The sequence below is a fragment of the Gavialis gangeticus genome, unplaced genomic scaffold (assembly GCF_001723915.1).
Source record: "Gavialis gangeticus isolate Ggan-Ray unplaced genomic scaffold, GavGan_comp1, whole genome shotgun sequence".
Lineage (NCBI taxonomy): Eukaryota > Metazoa > Chordata > Crocodylia > Gavialidae > Gavialis > Gavialis gangeticus.
Genome location: NW_017728998.1, coordinates 7,761,592 through 7,786,348, shown reverse-complemented (window position 1 = coordinate 7,786,348; position 24,757 = coordinate 7,761,592). Strand labels below are relative to the sequence as shown.

At 42.4% G+C, this 24,757-nt stretch overlaps 1 protein-coding gene across 1 annotated transcript in view; it reads left to right on the top strand.

Moving 5' to 3' along the window:
• Positions 1–12,452, top strand: part of CDH13 (cadherin 13) — a 948,741-nt gene extending 936,289 nt beyond the window's left edge. Inside the window, exon 14 of the mRNA XM_019505469.1 lies at positions 11,551–12,452. Coding sequence (XP_019361014.1) covers positions 11,551–11,558 — 8 coding nt within the window. The 3' untranslated portion in view covers positions 11,559–12,452. The remainder of the gene's footprint in view (positions 1–11,550) is intronic.
• The last annotated feature ends 12,305 nt before the right edge of the window (positions 12,453–24,757 follow it).

Genomic DNA, 24,757 nt, shown 5'->3' with positions numbered 1-24,757 from the left:
TCTTTTTAGTTTTTACAGGCCAGTCCCCCCCCCCCCCCCCCAAAAGGAACAAAGATCTGTCCCTATTCTTTGCAGTCCATGGAAGGCATAGAGACCAAATATTCCACTGTCACAAATTTGCCAGAAACAAACATGTATTTCATGGGCAATGAAGATATGAATACGGTACAGACAAAATTCTCTTCTGATGGTTGCAGCAGTCAGGAAGAGCTCCACGCGCTTGACAGAGCCATGGTATAAAATGGACATACTAATAACATTTGAATTTTAAATGGCAAAGATGCGCTTGTATGTGTGAGAACAATAACGGCTTTGTATTATTCCCCTTTGACTGACCCAAGATTAGGCTGCTTTTGTGATTAAAACCCCAGACTGGGGACTAGAGAGCCCAGTATTCAAGTCCCATATCTGCCACAGATCTCTGTGGCAAGTCATCTGATAATTTCTATGAGCATCACTGGGTATGTCTATACTGCTACCCAGTCCTGCTCTCAGGGCCAGCCGTACACAGTAAAAACCCTGCTTTGTCCACCCCTTGGTGGCAGACAACTTGCTGTCAGTGGGCAGTATGTGCTAACAGACATTCAAGAAGAGCTGGTTGATTTAAATTGGTCACAAAGGTCACCTGGTATCATTTCTATTCCCTGTTTGGGCAAGAATAATGTAATATCTGGAGAAGTGTTTGAAGGCTTTGAAACTTTCAGGCCCACATGTGAAGTCTTTAAGTGCACATGCAGTTGACTTGTATGCAGGCGACATGGATTACATGTGCACATACTGGAGACCTGTAAAAATGATCCTTTGGAAAATTTTGATTGAAATTAAGAGTGATTTTGACATCACTTAGCATCCAGCCAGCCAAATGTGGTGAATTTCTAATTGATTTCATTTCCTTCCATGGCTGCTGACTTTGCCCTTGTGGCTTACTAACACATTTTTAGGGATTCTCAATATTTCAAGTTGGGAAACAGTTTACCTAGAGATTTAAATGTCCCTGCTCTAATTATGTTCATGTTCTACTTTTGCAAGGCTGCTAGCAAACTGTGCTGCAGAGCTTTGGAGGATGAGATCAGACTGCTTTAAGCAATTCTACATTGTTTTAAAAGTCTGCCGGGCTGTTACCCTTGATGAATTTCACTTATTTTAGTACCATACCTGTGAAAAATTAAGAGATGTATTCAGTCTGACTATTTCAAACATTTACTTGTCTGTTTTACTTAATATTTTAAGGCATTGAGTTCGATTTAATAGCTCAGTTCATGGGAGAATTCTTTTACATTTCAAACAGTCGGGTTTTTTAAAAATGTTTTTGGCTGGTCATTCAACCTCTCTCCCTCTGCTAATATTTCAACAGACTGCAGCTTTTTATCTGCTGCCTGCCTATCAATATTCAGGTGGCATTGCTATAGCAAGAGATGGCTCAATTAGGAATATTAATTCTTTAATTAAAAGTAGCTTCAGTCCAAGAACATCTTTGCTGCTTTAGTCCAGGCATGCTATTCTAATGGTTAAGATGCTCCAAACAAGCAACAAACGGGAGTGTTATTGGATGTTGCTTTTTTTAGGTTGACATAGACTCTCACTGAGTACTGGGTAATCGACAGCAATCAACATTTAAATGTTCCTGACTCACAAAGCAAGCATCATTACTCTTTCCCTAGGTTTGGTGCACATTGGTCTCAAAAGATGCATCTCTCTGTCTGTCGCTCTCTCACATGCACGCTTTACAGCAAGGAAGCAGGCACTTGACAAGAGTCAAAGAGGAGGGACACATCATCAGATCAGTTGTTATAAATCGGCCTTAAGCTAATGGGAGATTCGATCGATATAGCTTTTGCAATAACCTATTTAGCAGCATGAAAGAAAACATCTTTAAATGAGGCTGATTTTACCAAAGAGAGACTGCCTTCTGAGGATTATTTTTGCCTGGGCAACTTGTATGTCCTTTGGAAGTTGATTAGCCTGAACGGGCATGTTTCTCTACTTCCATGCCAAAGTTGGTGTCAGCCAACTGCAGAGCATGTGCTGTCATTTTAGTTAATGAAGCTAAATATTGACATTGATGTGCAAGAGTTTACTGGAGCTTTGGGTAGGTTTGCTATAGATTTACCTCTGGCATATGCAATTTCTCTTGTCGTCTTATCATTAAGAAGCTTGAAATCATTTTGCTAAAGGGAATGGGAACTACATATACAGTCATGACATGAACATTTACCTGGGGAAAGTTATTTTCTTTTAAAGCCTTGTACAATGACAGCTATTCAGCAAGATCACTAAATTCTCCCCCGTCTCCGTGCCTTCTGCTACTATTGATGCCCCAAAAAAGCTTCTTTTTTTTTTTGTTAAATTGCTGAAATATGCAAACACACTAACTGGGACAGATGTTTCAGCTTTTCGAGTCTAGTGGGAGTTCTGTGGATAAAGTTCCCTTTTTCCTCAAGAGAAGGAAATGCCAGTTTGCCTAAGATTGGGAAGCTGTATCTTTTGACACCTGCAGCAAAGCTTAGACTGTATCTTGCTCCACTGGGATTTGAACTAAGTCTCAGGAGGGAGAAGCTATTAAAAGATAATTTTACAAAGGCACAAAAGAAATACTAGTAATTTCCAAGGGAATGATACAAGTCACATTGAAGTCACCAGCAAGGCATCAGTAGAATTTGGATGAAGCTCCAAGAGAACAAATCCAGTAAATTTTTTAAATCACACGTCCTGAGACACGGGTGATTAAACAATTTATTTGAAAGCCATTGTGGGATGTGGCAGTTCCAAATAAAGGTTACAGCAATACTTACATAATTAATTGGGTATACTGAGGATCTGAATGCTGATTTGCTTCCTAATCAGACTGTGGTTCTGATCTAGTATGCTATTTCCTGGGTACATCTTCAAGAGTACTGAGGTTTCAATAAAGCCCATGTAGGCTTTTAATTTTGCAAAGATTAGTTCAGTCTTTCCTATGAGGGAGTACTGGAAGATTTTCCTGTGACGGAAGTAGAGTGTAAATAGAGGGAACTCTGATCATCCACTATTTTTAAATTTCTTGCTTTGTGTTGCATTAGAATTAGTCCAAGTGTGCATCTTGGAGGAAGTCTGCTTGTGCACCAAGGGCAAGCTCAAAACACAGGCACCAGGAAGTCCCCAGAGGAATGAAGTCGAATGTAGACTTCGTGCTACTAGCCTGCCACACTGCCATGACCTTTACCTCTTGCCGGGAATAATGCATTCAGGGGATGTTTGCATTAATGGCTGTACACGAGGAAATTTAGTTGACACGTTCCATTTCTTTAAAACTGCGAGGTAATTAATTGCATCATAAATACTCAGGGACTGTTAAGATTGCAAAGTAATGAGCTATAAGGTCAGGAGCACCAACGTCTTGTGGTGAAGGGGAGCTGCATATTATTAAGCATGTTAGAAAGCCAGGCCCTCTTTTTAATGCCTGAATGTGATTTTTGGATTTGGATGGGCTCCATAAGGAATTAGGCTACTGTTATGTGCCTTTTGGTTAAGCGAGTTAGCTGAAACACTGGAATGCAAGAATGACAGGAGTGTTCAATTTGTTTCATTGATATAAATCCAGGATGAAGAGCTAACATGAGATTAGCTCACTGAAATAAGCAGGTGGCTATTGCTATTGAAGCCGCTCATAGCACAGACAATTACACTGGCCCTTTGAAGATGGCTCGTCCCTTTTTGTAACTCAGTTATATTTAAAACTATTCATTATACCGAACTCTATGATTGGACAATGACTTACGTCCCAGGCCTGTGATATTTGCCATCTCCTTAATTTCTTTTGAGCTGCCAAGTATCTTCACCTTGTATGACCTCTGAGGGAGTTAAAATTGATCTGGTCTATTTAGAGTCCTTTCTGATACAGGTTCTTTCACCATGCTCATTGCCAAGGTATTTGAATAGCCCAACCACACTGTGTATCAGACCAGTGCCCCTATGAAATTATCCCATTATATCCAGACAAAAGACCCAAAGGTTAGTCTGTTTTCTTGTTCAGAGGCCGGTAATGTTCTTCTCACAGAACCTGGGCATTAATGCTTGAAGACCCCATCTGTCTGCGACAATGGGGCACTACTTTCTTATCTTGAGGCTGTCAGCCATAATGACAGTAATTCAGGAAACAAACAAGATTTCCTTTGTACTTTTAGAAGAAAACGAACCTGACAGATATCCAGTAGACAGATTTTGCCTTTAACTTTAGTGGGGAAAAAAAGTTTTCAGAGGACAGAGAACACGGCCCTTCTGATAAAGAAAGGGAAGCGTAACAGAGGAAAGGCAAGGATGTACTCCATCTGCATTGTGCTAATAAATAGTCTTTAATATGGGCTATGAGGGGCCGGAGGTGTAGCAAGCGCATTCTGTGCTTGGGGCAGGGAGGAGGAGGGGGCAAGGATTGTGCTGGCTGCTAGGGCTGTGCAAAGCTTTGGGTGCTGATTCAATTCGGAGGAGATTCAGCCAGATTTGGTGGCTGAATCTCCAAATCTGAATTGAATCAGGGGACCAATAAAAAGGTCCGAACCGATTCGAAGTTCCCTGAATCTTTGGAAAAAATTCGGAGAGCTTTGATGATTCGGGCAGTCTCTGCCCCCTGCAGCAGGGAGCTGGAGCCGGACTCCGTGCTGGTAAGTAGAGGGCAGAGGAGGGGGGCTGAAGGAAGGGGGAGGGGACCATGGGGGGATGTTCCCATCCCCTGCCTGCTCCCTCAGCCCACCCCCATGGCTGCCCTGCCCGCCCCAGCTCCCGGTGCTTTAAAAAAAAGCCCTGACTCACCGGGTGCTGCCAGGCCGGGGGGGGAAGGGGGCGATCCCCGCTGCCCACCACTGTCCCACTCTATGTGGGGGGTCTGCATGACCCCCCCATGGCTGCCCCACCCATCCCAGCTCTGGCCCTTTAAGGAAAAAACCCCAATAAAACCAAGGGACTTGCCAGCTCCTGCAGCAGCCTCGGGGCTTTGTGGGGCTTGTGGAAGAACCCCCATGTGGTGGGGTGCATCAGGGATTGCCTCCCGCCAGGCAGAAACTGGTGAGCCCAGGGTTTTTTGGTTAATTTTTTTCTTAAAGGGCTGGAGCTGGGGTAGAAAGGCTGGGAGAGCAGGGGTGGTGGTCAAGGGGCACGTGCAGAGCCCCCCATGTAGCGTGGGGTAATGGGGGGCAACGGGCATCATCCCACTGCCCAGCAGCACCTGGTGAGTCAGGGCTTTTTTTTTCCACCCAAAGTGCCAGGAGCTGGGGCAGCAGGGCAGCCATTGCCAGGGCTGGGAGAGTGGGAGGGGGTTGGGCCTTTGCAATTCAGAGATTCAGCCGAATCGATTCGGGACAGTGATTCGAATAGCCAAATTGAATCACTGTCCCCCAGATCGGCTGAGTCTGCATACAAAGTGAATACTAGCCGCTTTGCACAGGCCTACTGACCGCTGGAGGTAGAGGAGTGAAGGGGAAGGAGTCTTACCTGCCAAGCTCTTCATGCTTAGGTGGCTGCTGCTACTGCTGTGCCTGCCTGGCTCCCATGACCCCACTGCACCTGGTATAGCAAAGACTTCTCAGGGCAGGGGGCCATACTGGTGCCCCCACTTAGTTGGCACTCTGGGCTGGTACCCACCCAGTTACGGTACTGTGAGGGGCCCAGTATAGTTCCAGTTGAGCCAATGAAGGAAGCCCAAGGAACTAAGTTTCACTGGGTGGAACAGTCTCCAACAGAACACTCCTTGGCAAGAAGTGATCAGAGACCAGTGTACTAATCCCTTTTCCCTTTCATTATGGGATTACTTTAGGCCACTTTTGCATCCTGCTTCCATAGGGGATGGCCAGCAGCTCTTTTAGGGCAATTTGCCATCCAGTGGGATAGAAGCAGAAGGACCCTGGGCTCTTACTGAGCCATATGAGACATCCTGATACCCCAGTGAAAGACAAAGAAAGATGCTTCTTACATCCATTACTTCCCTGCTGCTGCATGATGGCTCCTTGCCTGCTCTAGGTAGATCAAAAACAAACGTTGAAGAGCACATAGTAAAATTCCTCCCGGGTGATGAGAGAAAAGCAGTACAGATGAACAGAGCTGTACTGCACATCTGCTTCAAAGAAAAGAAAGGAATTATTAGGCACAGCAAGCATGAGTATTCAGGATTAAACCCATCAAGACCAGATCTTGCAGCGTGCCATTTTCCTAATGCACTTAATAGCATGAACCGGCACCATGCACATTTTCACCTTATTTTTTGCAGTATTTCTAAACAACAAGTGCCTCTTTAGGCAGCTTGCTGGTTTCACACTACAAGTGATACATGCTCTTTGGAATAAATTAGGGCTGGGTCTAAAGTCCTTGACCTCAATGTAAAGGCTCTCTTTGGTAAGATTGAGCACTTCGATTTCACAGTTTGGCAGAACGGCGGATCCAAATTTGAGGTTTGTGCCTAACCCCAAGGATAAAAGAAAGGAAAACAAAAAGAAAAAAACAAAACCCATCAAACCTTATCCCGTTCAAACAGTATTGCATACGGGAAACAGAGCTGAGACCAGTGGGAGAATTCGAATTCCAAGATAAAACAGATCATTTGAGGAGTCGGATTATTTAAATTTAGAATTGCTCAAATGAATTCAAGGGGTGGGAAGTACTTCATTGACAGCGTAGCCCAGGGGTAGGCAAAACACATGCTGTGGGCTGGATCCGGCCTGCCAAGTGATTCTGTCTGGCCTGCGACCTTCTCTCGTCTGCTCCCTCCCCCCAGCGGGAGGCACCAGCTCCAGTAGCAGCAGCTCCAACTCCCAGGACTGCAGCCTGAGATGGAGCATGGTGGGGGCTGAGGCATGCAGCAGGGTGAGTGCCTGCAGAGCCATGGAGGTACTCAGCTCCTAAACACGCCCTCCTGCCCTCTCTCTCCCTCTCCCGCGGCTCTTGCTGTGGGCACTGGTCTGTGCTGGGCTCCAGGCAACTTCCTCTCCCCCCACCCTGAGGAGCAAATTTGCACATGGAGGCAGTGGAGAGGCAGTACGGGAAGCAGGAGCCCTCCCTGCAGCCATGAGGGTCAGTGCCATGGCACTGCTGGCCAAGTGGGGGGCCGCTGCAAAGACCCTGGGGTGGGAACGGTGGCAGTAGACCCTAAGCACTCTGCACATTACTTCAGCTGTTCTTTATTTCTTCAGATATTCCCGCCCCCCTCACTGAATGGAGTAGCCAGAGTGTTTTCAAAGAATAACACAGATTACGTGACTATTTAACAATATATATAGAAAGCTTTTTTTGAACTGGCAAATCCTGATGTTCATGCTAAATTTCAGGTGCGGTTTAATCCAATCAGAGAGCAGAAGCAATATCATGACATTTGTGTGCACCCAGAAGTAACCAACACAGTTCAATTACTGAGCACCCATGCTCGATCCACAAAGAAGAGTGGTATTCATAGAAAATTATTTGGCACAACATTTTGAAACAATGAGTATGTTCATAAAAATTGAAAGCAGGTCTTGGGCAATTCCCGTGAGGAAAAGGAGACCAAATTAATTCAATAAGAGTGTTCACCACTGTAACCATCAGGGCTCAGAATAAGAGAGTTCTGGTGCTGCATACCTACACTTGAACATGGCTACAGGGCTTTTATAATAGAAGTAGGTCTGAGCTGAACAGGAAAGTGGACAGGCTGAGAAAAGATAAAAAAGAAAATAGTCCCATCAGCAGTTTCTGGCCACTTCGAAATCCAGGAGAAGGAATCAGTACATCATTTGTATTATCCCTAGACCCTATGGGATTTTCTTTGTTGCTTTATTGTTAGTGTTTCATTTGATATACTACCTGGCTCTCAAAAGAATAGTCTTGACTGCCACTGGAAATTCTGGCAGCTTTCTGTTACTAAAAATACGAACTTCTTTTTCCCCCTCAAGAAGACCAATACGTATAGAAGCTAATCTGTCTGTATTACTACAGTTTAGATGAACAGCTGCTGGGGGGAGAGGGCTTCTTAAAGTTTGTTAAAAACTATGTGTGTATAACAGGAGATGGGAGAGAGACAGGTCAAGATTTTAATTTGGACAGAAGGAAACAGGTCTGAAATGGAGAAGTAGATCTGTGACTCCTCAGCATAGGAATTGCACTTGGAATTTGTGTTTATAGATGAGATTACACAAATTAAAGGGAGAAAGAAGGGTATCAAAACCAAAGACCTACAGTATCCTCACAGGAAGTGGAGTGGATGGGAAGATCACCCAAAGCACATATTCAACGGGTGTTGATGCAGGTAGTGAAGAGGAACCAGGAGAAGACAGAGTCACAGAGGCCAAGACAGTACAAAGTTCAAAGGTCCTTGATACACTGGCTTGGGCCATAGGTGACTGCCAGTTCAAGAAGAAGAGGCCTTTGGAGATGTTTAGTTAGAACAGTTTCAGCGGGGTGCAAGGGGAAGAAGCTGGGGTGGAATGGGTTTAGGATGAAAAAGCAAAGAAGTGCAGTCAACAAACATATTGATGAAAAGGGAAAAGCATTAGGGTGGTAGTTGGAGAGGCAAGTGGGATCAAGGGTAGGGATTGGAGAGACAAAAGCATGCTGGTATTGCATTACGGGTATGGCAGCTTTCAGTGTCTATGAAATTAATAGAAGCAAATCATGTTCAAACTAGGAAGCTGAACAAACTATTTGTAATAAATGATTAGTCCATTTTAGATAGCCTCTATTTCTTGTTCACCAGAGCAGCTCTGCTGACTCAAAAGACAGCACTATTTCCTCTGAATCAGGTTTAAACAAATGTCCCTCAATGGTGGTAGAGACATTGCCACTGGAGATGCTGTCTTTCAGGTAAGCAATAAACTCAAAGTCCTTAACATTTATTTTTCACCATTGCAGGAAGTGACAGTGTTTAGCAGAGATTGGCTTAAATTAGACACCCTCATCCAAATACTGCTCAACCTTGGTGATCATGCAGGGGGAGCGCCCAAGTTCAAATCATGATCAGACTGTTGTGATTCCAGTCTGTCTTTTATACAACTCTTCCTGGACCCCTTCCAAAGTATCCTGAGTTTTACTGTCATTTGAAATTGGGGTGACATTAACTCTACCATTTAAGCAATGTTCTAGTTTCAGTGATGTCATCCTTTGCTCATTAAAAGTCCATTGTTTAAATGAATCGTAGGAAAGAAGGGCTGAAAGGGACCTCATGGGGTCATCCAGTCCAGCCCTTTGCTCAAGACAGGATCATTCCTAACTAAACAATCCCAGCCAGCTGTCTGTCCAATCTACTCTTGAACATTTTCAAGGATAGAGAGTCCACAACTTCTCTAGGTTGCCTGATCCAATACTTGACCACCCTTACAGTCATAATCTCCAACCTAAATTTCCTCTTGCACAGCTTGAGGCCATTGCTCCTAGTCCTGTCCCCTATGGCCATGGAGAAAAGCCCATCTCCATCCTTTTTATAACTGCCCTTCAGGTATTTGAAGACTGTTATCAAATCCTCCCTCAGTCTTCTCCTATCCAGGCTAAATAACTCAGCGCTTTCAGCTTCCCTCCTAAGTCTTGCTTCCAGGCCCCTAATCATTGTTATTACTATGTGCTGGCCTCTTTCCTAATAGAGCACATCCTTCTTGAAGAATGAGTACCAAATCTGGACTCTCTACTCCAGATGAAGCCTCACCAATATTGCCAGAATGAAAGAATCAGTTCCCTTGATTTGCAAGTGACACTCCTATTAATACAACCCAGTATGCTGTTGCTTTTCTTTTTTTACAAGAGCATCCTGTTGGTTTATATATAGCTTATGGTTCATTGCAACTCCCAGATCATTTTCTGCAGTACTGAAGCCTAGCCACTCATTCTCCAATCTGTATTTGTGCATGCAATTATTCCATCCCAAGGGCAGGACTTTGCACTTGTCCTTGTTGAATCTTGAGGATGTGTTGTATCCTCCGTTTTGGGATATGTTGATATGTAGCATTGTCATTTGTTATGCATCAATTGCATTCCAGCCCATTAATGACTGAAATAATAGCATGCATTCAGATGTCAGTGAAGGCTTTGCAAATATCACAGTGATCTCAAAATTTAGAAAGAACAAGGACAAGAATTAGGTGGTTTCTACATGGACCAGAAAACGTGTCAGGGGAAGGTGGATACAATAGCAAGAAAAATGTTGCAAGTGACTGTACTCTGTCCTTCAGCTCATGAGGCTTTAAGCCTTTCAAAGCCTCTCAATAGACTGCTTCTTTTTCTCTACTTGCCTTTATCAGATGAGTGGAAGTTGCGTTGAGCAGACTGTCCACAGAGGAGGATGGGATATTACAGCATACTGACGTGTCTTTGCTGTGCTGTGCACCCCAGAGATGCAATTCCCTAATTTTAGAAAATTTAACATTAAAGTTGATTTGAACAAGGCAAAAATAACAACAACAAATAAGCATTTAGTCCGAACCAAGCCCACTTAATATCACCATTGATATTTAACTGCATTTGCCTGAAAGGGAAAACAAATAATTAAAAATAAGCAAACAGAAACAGGAATCCAGCATCTCTACGACATCTACTGTGTCCCAGCACATGCTGTGTGTATTTATAGTCAAGTGACAAAATTATAAATATTTGATCATGGCAGAACAGAAATGTAATAAAGATTGAGCACATCCCTTAAACACACAGCTGCTTGGATGTGCGTGTTTGAAGGTTATCTTCGTGTCCCTGGGCCTGCAGTGATCTCTACATAGGCAGATCTGTAGAGCTGGGTCCAACAGGTTGGGAGCCTTGCCTTGATGAAACCACCTCAAAAGAAGCTGTATGCTGATCCCCAGGCAGCTGAGCTGCATGAGCTATGACCTGTATCCTTTTTGTTGGTTTAAACACAGTACTTACCACCTGCTGATGTCCAACTGAAGTCAGTGAGAAGATTTCTGTTGGGCTCAATGGGCTTCACAGAAGATTGTAATCCCCCTGTGCCGCTTTAGGTCATCCGCACTCAAGTCTCTTACCACGTCAAGGAGGGCAGAGTCATGCTTCCAGGTGCAACGCTTGCAAATGGTTTTAAAACCGGGCTAGCACAGGAAGGACAAGAGGCGTGCCTCGTTCTCCTCCACGTCTTGGCAACCAACGTGAATATGGATGCTGCAGCTCTCTTAATCCAGAGCGCCCGCAAAGCATTGCGATTAAAAACCATGTATATCCTTGACCAATGTGCCTTGTTCCCTGCGCTGTTCAATGCATGGCAAGGGAGGGGAGGGGAAGGACAGGGAGGATTTTCAGGGTTTCCTTTTTTTTTTTTTACTCTGCTGTTGTACAGATGAAAACGAGTGAGGTGGAAGATGGGCCTCTCTCCAACCGCACTGTTGTAGGTCTTTGAATGCCCTAAGTGGCATTTGGGGGGCTTCATCGTGTCAGTTTATGCCTTCATAATAATTGCTTCCAAACCAGAGTGATTTATCTTGACTTGCTCAACAGTGTACATGCACTCAGTCAGTAAATTGATGCTGGGGGGGGGGGGTTCCCCCCCACCCCTCTTGGAAAAAAAAATGTTAAAGGATACTGTGATCTGCTCGGTAATAATCACACACATTTCCCATCATTTAGGTCTGTAAGAACTCCTGACATTTGAAGCTGTCCTACCGAGTTGCCGTGGCAACAAGAAAAGGAAAGCGTCAGATCCGAAGATTGCAGTTTACAGTTACTGTTCTTCACTACTAGGCCTCAGTTGCTCCAGATTCAGTTTAATTTGCCACCTCACTTAGTCTGCCCGACTGTACGTCAGTGTTTGACAGCCTCTACCCTTACATTCGTTTATTAATGGATTCCTCTTGCAAGATGCAAGGTTTATGAGAATTTTCACTGAATGTTAAAAGACCATAATATCTAAACTTGACCTTCTCGGAGCAGAATACTGAATGACTCCATTTTTTTTCTATCTGTTGACTTGTTGCTATTCAACTGTTCAAAAAATATTTTGTCTGTGGGTTAGTATTTGTATATGTATGAGTGTATGTATATATATATATTTATAGAGAGAGAGAAGAGATATACAATAGGTTTAGCTTTTATATGACATCCATCTGAAGTTCTAAGAGGGCAAGGATAGAGCAACCCAGGCACAGATGAGTGATGCTAACCATCCTGTTCTAGCTAAACCCATTGTATGTGCTGTTTATACAATGGTGCAACAAAAAAGGAGAGAACCTACTGCAACTGTATTGTTAAAAGAGCCCGCTTGAGTGGCACCAAATAAAGTCTATCGAGTGCTCCACAATGTCACTTCTTGTACTTCAGGTTCAGCAAACAAGAGGTGCAGATTCCCAAGTCTGCATTTCTGATTGAGATTTCTTTCCTTTAGCCCCAGGTGGAACTGATGATACAACCCCAGCATCTCTTCCCTCCGGGCCCCAGTGGCAACAGTGCTGGAAGATCAGGGAGGCTCTCATTTATAAGAGCATAAAGCAGTCAGCTGGTGCTAACATATTATAAGTCAAAGAATATTAGGGCACTCTGAGCCTGATTGTAGAGGAGGCTTAAACTAGGCATTTTCTGTTCCTGTAGATAAATACTTGATGGCATCAGTTGAGGAAATGTAAACAGCTCGTGCCAGCGCTGCGGGGGCAATCAGGCAGGTAGATGTCTACATGTCAGAAGGACTGAGACTAACAAGTGTATTGGCATTGCTCAGAAGCCCCGATCCATCCTCTTCCAGCTCCCCGACCACAGAGGTCCATTCTCTCTCAAACTCTGTGCAGCTCCCAGAGAGGAAAATAGATCCCCTATCATATAAATGTGTTCATATATATAGTTTGGTTTGAATATATATGTGTGTGTGTGTGTGTGTGTGTATACACACACACACACACACACACACACACACACACACGTATATATATACACACATACATACACGTGTACACACACACACCCACCGTTTCCAAATAAAAGTAGCACGAGCATTTCTTTGTGTGTGTGAAATTAACCACACTCGTTTGCAAACATGAAAAATCAAGGGTGTTCATTATATATGACTAGGAATCCTTTTTTTTTTTTTTTTTAATTCTGTGAGCATGTAAAGTAAAAGAAAACTCCTAACTGTATCAAGACAACCATCCTGTTAATAAATTGTAAATGATCCATCAGAGCTCACACCAAATTTTTATAAAATTAACAAAAAAAAGAAAAAAAAAAGAAAAAAAAAAGAAAAAAATACTAGTGACAGACTGTGGCTTTTACTAGAGCTTGCCAGTAACTAGGGTAAAGTAAGTGTCTTAGAATATTTTAATAAACTTGCTTATTTAAAGTTTAAACAAACAAACAAAAAGGCTTTCTTATGCAATAGAACTTTGCAGCTGCATTCTTTAGTTAGCATTTTTACGGTACCTATGGGGCATACTGTATGTTGTCTTTACTACAGCAAAATTATAAGCATACCTTCCACATCATGTATATGTTTCAGTAGCAAAGCTTTTTGGAAGCATTAAACAAAAAAAAAATAAAACCCAGCTCCAAACATACATTTAGTTTCTCATGATGTCACACTAGATATTAAATGTGTCTTAGTGGTTAAAAAAATTGCTGTATAATAGCTTTTTCTCTGACTTCCTGTATTGTACCAAATATGACAACAACCAGTTTTGGGGGGGTTTTGATCTAAAATGTTAATAATAATGGTGGCAGCAGTAAAGTTAGTGTGTGTTGTGGACTGTCCAAATTTGGTAGGCCTCTTGATAAGACAGAATTTGCCTCCACGCAAGAACCTGTTTTTTCTTACAGCCAACTCTGCACTCCTGACCCAAGGAGACCTTCCATTGACCTTGTTCCTCTCACAGCGCACCTAGGTGTTTAAATTACCCAAGTGGTACCTGGAGGTTATTTGGAGTATCTGCTGGTTAAGGACTTAGGATCAGGCTGGCAGGTAGCTACAGGCAATTAAGCAGGAAGTGCCTGATCTCAAGTATCACTCCTTCATTAACATGGGCATGCTTTCATTCCACAGCTGCTCTCCCTGTCACTGCATTAGGCCAATGCTGCTACTTTATTGTCACATACAAAACAAGCATTACTGCAAAGTCAAACTAACGAATGAAAAATAACGTTATTTACCAGTAGACAGTTTTTCCCTGTGGGGAACTACATCCTGTGCCTTGGTTGCCCAAAATCCAACCTGTATGTGACCCTGAAAAAATATACTTTTCTAATGGCATTCTCCCTGCCTAGCCAGAAGAGAGACTACAAGTGACTTCAGTGTGCTATGTGAGAATCCCTGCTGCTTCTTCAGACCAAGGGTCTAACCACCCATTTTGCATCTTCTTAATGAGAATCCAGATTAGGTGTGAAAGACATTGTTTCAGTCTGCAGTTCCCTCCTACTGGTTTGCTATACAGTAAGAGATCCCATGCAAAGCATATTGTAGCCTTTCACCTAAATGAGGGGTGGGTATCAATGCAGATATTTTCTCAGTGAAAGTTCAGGATCACAGAGGCACCAATGTTTTCACTCACCATTACACCCTTCTCATTTGCATCACCTAAATTGATGGCATTTTTTGCAAACTGCTTTCCCAGGCTTTCACATTCACATGCCTGTTGGCTTCAGCCCAGACTAGACCCTGAACATCATAAGCAGACCAAAAAAAAACAAACCACCCAAAAGAGATGAAGCGCTCATGTTAATGTTCCTCCCTCTCTTTCCCCCCACTATATTTAAGAAAGGACCTCGTCCAAGAAACCATTATGTGACCCATTATGGCCGCCTTATTCAAAGAGGTGCTCCATTAGTCTCTATAGGACTGCTTATATGAAGAAGGCCCTTAAATAATGTCATCTCCTGAAACTCAGGAAATAAAAGAATTTGGAAGCATTTCACACTACCATGTAAAAGCAGGAAAGATTAAACATTTATACTTTTCATTTTATGATGGATTAAGTTTAAAATGTGTTTAGACATAGCATGCTTATTTTATATCCTAGCAGTTATCAGTTATTTAACCTATTTTAGTTGCTACATGTATTTCAGTCTAAGTGTGTATGCAAATATATATATATATGTGCAAATATATGTGTATGTATATATACATACATATAGAAAAAAATTATATGCAACATTTTTTCGCATTTAGAAAGGCACTGAATTTAATCATTTTCACTTTGACACATGCAGAAACCCACACCCATACAAATCATTTCATTTCAAGAACAGTATTTTCTGGTACAACACAAATCCAGTCAAACAGTTATTAAGTTAATCAAAGACTGGTGTTTATTAGCGGGGTAAATGTGTCATACTCAGTGTACTTGCTAACTGAAGCACTGTCAGTACGCCTCATGAGTGTGCTTGTATTATGCCTATGTGCATATATTAATGTACATTTTGTTCAGTAACTGCAAGTCTGAAAGATTAAAACAAAAGGAGGAAATCAGCTGAATTTCTTAGTGGGTGTCAAGTAAGATTTAGATTACAGTGGAACAATGTCTGGGTAATATGCCTGCTGAGCTATATTCTCATCTCATTTACACTGGTTTAAATCAAGAGGAACTCTGTTAACTAGAGTTATTCAGGGCTTAAATAGGCATCATTTAGATGAGAATCTGGCCCACTGTCTGTAGACGCTATAACTTTATTTCATTTCCCGATGCGTTGCTCAGTCTGCCCTGAATACTGAAGTAACGTAATTTGCCACAGGACCAAGGGAAATTATCTATTACTTCAGGTCTCTCTTAAACTTAGTGAAACCAACACTCTGGACTACCTCCAGTAAATGATTCACTTCCTTCACTGACCACTTTAAAGTATCCCAAAGGTCCCCAGCATAATTTTGTTTAACCTTTATTTAAAATACCCATGCCTTGTAGTCAAATAATTTTTCCCGGTCTCTTGGGTAGTCATTTAAGCTAGGGACTGCTATAACCCAAACCTCATTTATTAAATTACGGATTTCCCATCAGTTCACAGATGACCTAGTTTAAATGTTGGATTTTATTGCTAGAGAGACATAGATGAGTACTTATGTGTTAGTTATGCTTCTAACACTTTCTTTTATATCACTTATTTTCACCAAGGCAACGTGGTGATAGAGGTCTTCTCCCCTTTCTTGCTACCAAAAAAATCTAGCCATCTGATCACACACCAGAGTTTTGTGCACAGATCTTTTCGTATTGTTGTTCGTCTGAAAACCAATTTTTTGGATGGATTTTGTTTCATTAAACAAAATGAGCAAAGATGAATGACAACAAAAAAGTATACCGGTATAGGAACAACAGGTCTAAGGAACAAGACATGATTATAACTTCCCTTTCCCGTATCTGCAAAAACTGTAATTGTCCAAGAAACACATTTCCCAAAGATGCTTAAAAAATGATTTTCACGCATTGAGGTCCCTGTGATCTGTAATCCTTGACGTTGCCATGCAAATACATTCAGACGACAAAACAATATCCCATACAAATACAGATGACTATTTTACTATGTACAACTTCTAGCCCACTGCTGTTTCTATTTTAGCTAGGATGACAGTTAACTTTTTAATGTCCAAATGAAAGAAATACACACATACACACACACACACACACACTCAGTGAAAGTTACTAATTGCACAATTGCTATGTGTGTGTATATATGTAGATATATAGAGATATACACATACATATAGATAGATAGAGATATATATATTGTATATGCAGATGGAAAGAGAGACTATACAGCATGAGGACTTGGAATAAGCTTCTAAATTCTATGAATTATGGACGAATACCCAGCTGAAGGCAGGTCACGGTTATCTATGGTCAAAACAAACTGGCAAAAATAAATGGCTTATTCCCACCTATTATGTTATATTAATGCTGCAGTTGGCTCTCTCTCTCTATTTACGCTGATTTATACCATTTGAATATATGTGTAATTATTTACTGACTCATTTTGTTTTCGTTGCCTGTGTATCAGCAGGTCAGCAAAAGTGAAAGAAGGGAATACAGAAAGAAACTTGCATTTCTTTGATGACAGCCAGATGGTTATAAGGAAGAGTTATAGCACTTGGCTCTAAGTTCTCCTCTGCATCGATAAGCGATTGCATTTGATCTGAGGCTAAATGAATGTAGTCTAAAGATGGAGCATGTGTATGCGTGCACTCTGCCCAGGAACTAAAACTGTAATATGAAAGTGTGGATGGCGGATGGTGATGGTGAATTCAAGGCAGACATGCTGTTTGGTTATTAAAATTTCACATTAAATCTTCCTGTATAAAAAAACAAAGCAAAATCACATTTGCCCCACAATGAACTCTGTCTCCTCAAATCATCACCAGGATTTTTTAAGATTAATTTTTCTTTTTCTAAAAGTTCAAGCAAGAGGGGAAAAAAAGTTTATTTTTTTATCATTCTTATTTTGTTTGTTTCTTTCATTTCCAAGGTATTTTGTTCAGCTACTTTTTCAATTAATTGTTCCTTTGGGCCCTAGTTGCTGAATTGCTTGCTGTTTCTGAGGTGTAAATAAACGTTTTGATTTATGATGTGGTTGCAAAGAAACTTGTAATTTATTTGTGAAATGCTCAAATAAAGGATGTCTGGGCTTTTACCCTTTCGTCTGGCCTTAGCCCTTCCTCGAATCCTCTGGCACAAGTAGAGGGGCTGTCCAATGACCCCCTGCTGTGGCTGATGCTGGTTATTAACACCCCAAACTAAAAGCAAGAGCCTCTCCAACTGCTCTGAGCAAAGGAAATAAGTGATGGTGCTCATCAGCACCCTGTCACTTCAGACGGGGAACCAGTGCTATAGGAAAGGATGGAAAGACAGAATTTATTGACCAGCCTCCTTAAGAAGAGGGTAGGGGGGTTGGATTACTTCACCTACATTCAGGTTACACCAGGTTAACAATTACTCTTTCCAAGACCCCGGTTTAATTACAGAGCTTTCCACTAACCTGAGTCCTGGCTTAAATTCTCTTATCTTGCTACACTCTATTTTGGCTTTGGAAGAGCAGACTCCACATCACCTTCCTCTGTGATCAGCAGGGATCCTGTTTTTTTTAATCAGAAAAATTGGTATTTTTTTTTTATCAGAAAGAAGTAACCCCTAAATCCACATTTTTCCACGATTAAAATGAAGCATCACTCTATATATGATGGCGATTCGTTTTAATCATGGAAAAATGTGGATTTGGGGTTACTTTTTTTTAAATCAGAAAAATTGGGTTGTTTTTTAAAAATTAACTCCAAATCCACATTCTTCTGTGATTAAAAGTCCATTTCCCTTGAGCTAGGCACGGGGTGGACTGTACATGTTGCAGATGGATGGACTCTGCATGGATCTGGAGGTTGGTTATTTTTTCAGCATTGCCCCCCTACATCCCAGAACCCCACAGAGGACACAGATGTGCTCCATTCGCTGCAAGGACTGACAAAACCATGTCCCCAAATATAAAGTCCTGAGTTTTCAACACCCTTGGCGTTCTAACCTAAGACATACCCCCTTGGACTTCAACTGCCCGCAACAACTGGGGACCTCAGCATGAATTCTGAAGCTCATCTACATAGTGCCCAATGCTTTCCCAGCCACAAGGCTCTGGGATTCACAACCCTAAGTGTATTCCTTTTTTGACCCTGAGTGCCCACAAAGCAACTCAAAACCCTTTACAGTCTCTGGAAGAAATGTCATTCAACCTACTCTTCCATAGGGGTGGAGACATGGCAAACATGAATCGCACTGTGTGTGTTCAAACCCTGGGAAGTTCCCCATGGCTATGGCAGTGAGGGCTCAGGACATGAGCAGCAGCACAAATAATAATGACCTTGAAAACAGGCCAGCTGGGTGGAATGCACATCCACTCCAACCAAACCCCCAGGGGGCATCAATCCAGCATTGTGTGCTCTGTGTTGGGGAGTCTCCATTTCCAGTGGACCTCCAGAGGCAGCCACCTGCTTTGAACTCCCAGGAGTGATGCTTGTTGGGTCCTGCAGGGAAGACAGTGAGAACTGGTACAGAACTAGGAAAACATGACATGGATGATCCTATGTATCTAACAGGTCCCAGAGAGCCACAGGGCCTCTTCTAATGAGTGAAGCAAAAATATAAATCCCCAAAATGGAGCATTTGAGTACTCTCCACTGGGGAGTGGTGTCTTCCCTGAGGACCTCCTCCTATGGACTTCTCCAGTTCAGCTTTAGTTTTGGTTCCATCTGCCTTTTGGCAGTCCATGGATATGTCTACATTGCTAGTTAGGGTGAATCTTAAACTGCTTCCAAGCCCATACTTGCCAACCACCTTTACTGAAAACCAGAATGCTGATAGATTTTAGAGTCACGGGTCAGGCTTGTTGCACGTCCTTAAATAGAAACAAGTGTGGAAGACAAGTGATTCATAGCCTAATTCCTAGAAGGGTTCCATCAGAGAAACAGGAGGCACCATGTAGGTGGCTTCAGTATAGCCAACAAAATAAAGCAGAGACATGGAGGGGGGCAATACCGTCTCTGGAATACCGATGGCAACCTTTAGGGTTGAACCTAAGCGTAGACAAACACCCTTTAAGTTCAAAGGGTCCTTGTATATGGTCCGTTAGAAAGAAATAGGATACAACAAAACATGTGGAACCTGAGGTTTAACTTAGCAAAAGGCCACCACAAAGGCTTCCATTTCACCCCACCTCGGATGAGGAGCTCACTGTCCCCAACTCAAGCCATGCCTGGTCTCAGAGAGGAGAAATGATAAATGGTGCAAAGATACATTGGAAGCTAATGCAATAATAGTAACAAGGGCAGAAAACATTGTGAGAGCTTTACTCGGGTAGAAGTAAACTTCCGTCAAACTTCCTTAGGTAATGGTACGACTATGGTAGAGGAGTGGGAAGGAGGAAAGCAGCCATTGCTGGCCTGGCTGCTGCCTTCACCCAGGGTACAAGACAGCTGTGTTACACCGCTGTTCCTAGGTAACCCAAAACTTCTCATCTGAGACCTTGTTTCAAAGTGTAACTGCACAACTCATTCTAGTTACATATTTCTCATACTGAAGTAAATCAATGCAATCCCTTCTGACTCCAGGACAAGCTCCTTCTCCACAGAAACGAGACAAGGGTCATTGCTCCTACTGTTCAGTTAACAGGATGTTCTTCCCCAATAACAGTGCCTCTGGCTGGGCTAAAGTCAGCCTCCTTCCAGAAAGCTGTGACCTGCACTGCTCCTGTAATTACAGAAGGGATGTACTTGCTGTAGCCCAGAGCCTTCAGCAATCCATTATACTGTACGTTATTATTTGCCATGTAATTTATTGCTATCATGTCTGGTTGTAGGCCACCTATTATCATGGCATCTATATGCAATGTCCATAGCTTAAATTTGAGATTATTACAGTTTCCAAACAAGAAAAGTAGTAACTTTAACTATATGCTCATTCATCACTGGGCATACTAAAAGCATTTGGCTAGAATAAAAAACTAGAGCGGGGCCCTGGTTTTAGTTAATGAAGCAATTGCAAACTAGCCTTAATTTTCTTTAACTGCAGCTATTTTACTAAAGTGTCCGTTGAATAATTTAGAGCTGTAATGTTCAGATAGTTTATGAACAGCATTCTGCTATTCCTTTTGTGTACTTCACTTAGTTACATGTAATGACATATGAATTAACAAACATTTTAATCAAAGGAATAATGACTACTGGGCACATCCACACATGCATTAATGTGTCGCATTTACTGAGCGTTAAGTTTAGTACCTGTAATAACAGGTACTAACTCAATGTGCAGCTACTGCACAGTAGCACCAGCACAACCTTTTTTAATAACGCTAATGCTCAGTAGAGTAATTCTACTGAGCATTAGCACACTAGCACAGCTTTTGCCGTGACATACTGATGCGACGTAGACTTAGTCTACTGCACATTTAGCATCTTGTGTAGATGTGTCCTGTGAGTAGCCAAACACATCTGGACTAAATTTTCATAAGAATAACATACTATGCTACAGTTCTTTAAACATTTGGCTTTTAGAAACATTTACATTGTGGCCTAAATAGTCACAAATGACAACAAATCAAAATGGGCATTTTTGTGCACAAAGCTGTCAACAAAGTTGAGTGCTGTTCTTTATGCTATTCACTCAAGTGTAGTAACCCGCCCCAGCTTTTATATCATCTGTAGCCCTTGGAGAATATCCATCAAGCATCCCAAATACAGGGTATTCTAAGTCAATGCTGGAGTTAACAGAATGTATTATTGACTTTGATATTACAGAGCAGGGCAACAAGGCTTTCAATGGGATATGAACCACGAACTCCTGCAGGCTTCTTTGAAAGTGTGAGCCTAAGAGCCAAAGCTGAAAGTTTTTCTAAAGCGATAAAATGATTATGCAACCACAAAATGGTTTATTTTGTTTAAAGGACATACTGACCCAATATATGTCGAATTTCTTTTCCCCAGTAGCACCAAAGTAACTTAATTGCCATCATCCTTTCTATCACAAAAAAAAAAAAATAGCAAAATCCCTAGAGATTAGCTGTCCCAATTAACAAATATTGAGCCTTTGATAAACTGGCTTTCAGGAGAAAATAATGAAAGAAGCAGGGTATTTAGTGCACAACAACATCTTGATGACTGTGGCACAGTCCATTGACAAAACAAAGGAAAAAACAGGATATTAGAGTATATTGGAATAGCCTTGACCTCATCAATCTCTTCAGTCCCTAATTTTTATGGTTCTGTCAAGCTATGATCAGAGAAAAGATTACCCAGTCCCCTTTTCCCCACCCCATCTAGTTATCACTTCTGGTGAGTATGCCATCCCTAACCTATCACTGAGCCATGGAGCAATCCATGCCACTTAGAACTGAATATATATTTATATGCTTTTCATTAATAGAAATATACAACTACCCGATTTCTCCATCTCCCTCTCTAGTAGGAAACCCAATCATTTTGTTCACCTGGCTTTGACTACTAGTCATTATTCTCACATGGCTGTTGTGTCCTGGTTTCTTATTAAACAGCTATCAGGCTCGCTGTTCTATCAATTCAGGGATAAACCTACTTTTAATTGTAACTCACTCTGGCCATTTTTGCAACTCCTGGACTTCAGTGCTTTCCCAGCTTCTTAATTTATGTTCTCTGGCACTGCATACATTGTTCTTTAGTAAATGAGCCCTGAGCACAAGAAGCTAATGAAACCTGGTGTTGTACACAGCCCTGTCTTCTGCGGTTGACAGCATGGAAGCCAAGATTTTCTTCAAAAAAATAATGGAACATTTAAAACATTTCAAAATGGAACTTTAAAAATAAAAGGAACAATCACAACTCGGCCTCCTCTCTTTCCTGCTTCTAAATGAGAGTGGGGGTATGGGCACTTTCTAAACTGTTCCCTAAGCTGAGCAATCACTAACCTATAACTAGGGTAAACACATTATTTAAAATTAATTGCACTGCAAATCAAAGCTGATGGGCTGGGGTTAGTTTATATATATAGAATGACAGATAGATATACACACACACACTTTATATATGTGTATGCATGTGCACGTGTGTGTGTGTGTATTTATACACACACACACACACACACATATATAGATACACACACACACAAATTTTGCAGTTTATGTATGTAGGTATGTATATACATGTATATGTTTATATATGTTTGTGTGTGTGTGTGTGTTTAAAACTAACCCCATATATATAGAGAGAAAGATATTTTTCATTTCTTCAAACCAGGCTATTTGGAAGCATTTTCTTTGGTGTTAAACACTGAATGCTCATTAAGACCTCAGTTCATTGGGAAAAAATTAATACAATGGAATTAAACTTTGTTAAACACTAATTAATCTGGGAATTGGGGGGTGTGAGAGATCTTCAAAGACATATGCTGGGAATGAAGCAGGGATTTTGGCAGCATGTAGTTGACAGTCACATATTAACCTAGCAGGTGTTTTTTTAGTTCTGAGGCAAGTACTAAAGTAAGGAACTAAAGGTCACTATTTTTTTATTTGGACTTTTATGGAAGGGGGCCAAACTGTCCCTCCCTCCTTCCCCCCAGAAAGAACAGACTTTAACAGCTCCTAATCCCTCAACTCAACCAAAGTCTTTATTCAGTTCTGGATCAGCTTATACAAACACCATCCCTTGACTCCCACCTTACATCCATCCTTATGGCAAGTGTGTATTGCCCTTAGAATAGGAAGAATACCGTGAAAGTCTCAGCCCACTGAGCTTCTCAGTTCTTCCTCATTTTCTGTCTTTGGGAGATCCCCATTTTGTTCCTTCTGAAGGTCAAGAACACTTAAGCACTGTTCAGTATTTTCTGGTTCTAAGAGTAATCGTTGGTGATAAATCAGACCATTGTGAACCACATCTGTCTACTTTTCTGGCAGTTGTGAAGACAACAAAGATGTCACATCTTCAAAGAGCCTTCCAGCTATCCAAAAGTGCTTACTCAGAGGGACACCATATCACAAACTGAAAGCATGCACCTCCTCTACTTCCTTCCTCTTCTGGTAACATCCCACAACATGTCAGGTGGCATTAAGGCACAATTCCAACTAGATATTAACTTTAACAAAAGACAAGATTCACATCCAGACCCAGGATGGGCTTTTAGGCTAAGTTCCAGACTATGTATTCAAAGCCAACTAGAGCTTCGTTTTTGGTTTGACAGCACTGTGATGATATTTTGGGTCTTGTGAGAGGTCTGATGGCATAAATGATGTAAATCCCAGTTCCAGTTCTTAATGCAATGTCTATTTCCTGACATCAAATGACAAACGTAGAATATTGGCGTGAGAAGCAAAGCTCATCGGGGTGCGTTTAGATTCCAGTGGCTGCATCTACTCATACACTTTACTGCAGAATAGATCAATTATCTGCAGAGTAAAGTGTCACTGGGCATATCTCCATGAGACACTTTACTGCTCAGTAAGGGTCAGCACGTATAAACAGTGATGCTTACTATGCAGTAACTATCTCTACTGTGCAGTAATTTGCTCTTCTTGGCAGTTAATTTGCTATATGAAAATGCAAGTAGCAAATTAAGTGCTGAGTAATTACTGCACAGTATGGCACATGAAGATGGCTGACCGGGAGCAAATTTCCTCCTGGTCAGCTGGGTAGCAGGGGGTGGGAGATTGCCCCCACCCAGGCTCCAGTGCTGGAGCCTGCCCTGGCAGCAGGTAGCTTCTGGGTCCAGGGAGCAATGTCCCCTTGCCCTTGTAGCAGGGAGCTCCCAGCCCCTGCTCTGCGATCACAGAGCTGGAGCTGAGAACAATCTCCCAGTCCCCACTCCATGATTGTGATCGCAGAGCCAGAACTGTAAGCTCCCTGCACAGGGAGAGTTGCACACCCAGCCTTGAGCTGGCTGGGACCTGCACCTGGCTGGGACAGCTCTGGGACCTGTGCCTGACCTAGCTACACATGCAGCCTGGATGTGCTTGGGAATTGTCCTGCTTCAGGCTGCATGTGCAGACTTCCCTGCACAGCATGGGACTGGTGGGGGACTGTCCTGGTCAGGGACGGGTCCCAGCCCCACAGATTTTTCCCAGCTCTGTACCCTGATCAGGCGAAAGAGCTGTGGGGGAGGAGCAGACCCCCAGCTCCCTCCCCCGATCTGCTAGTGGGGTGGCTAGCAGTGTAGGCAGGGAATCAATACACTTCAATAGGCCAAGAGCTCACTGCTAGCTGCTCCCCGCAGTGGATTGGGGCAGGGGGCTGGGACGTGCAGCTCTTTCCTAGCTCCCTGCCCCCAGCCAGGGAGTCAGAGCCAGGAGTTCCCTGCCTGGGTTCTGCCACTCGGGCCCATCTAGCCAACAGACAGCTCCCAGGGGCAGGGAGCAATCTCCTAGCCCCTGC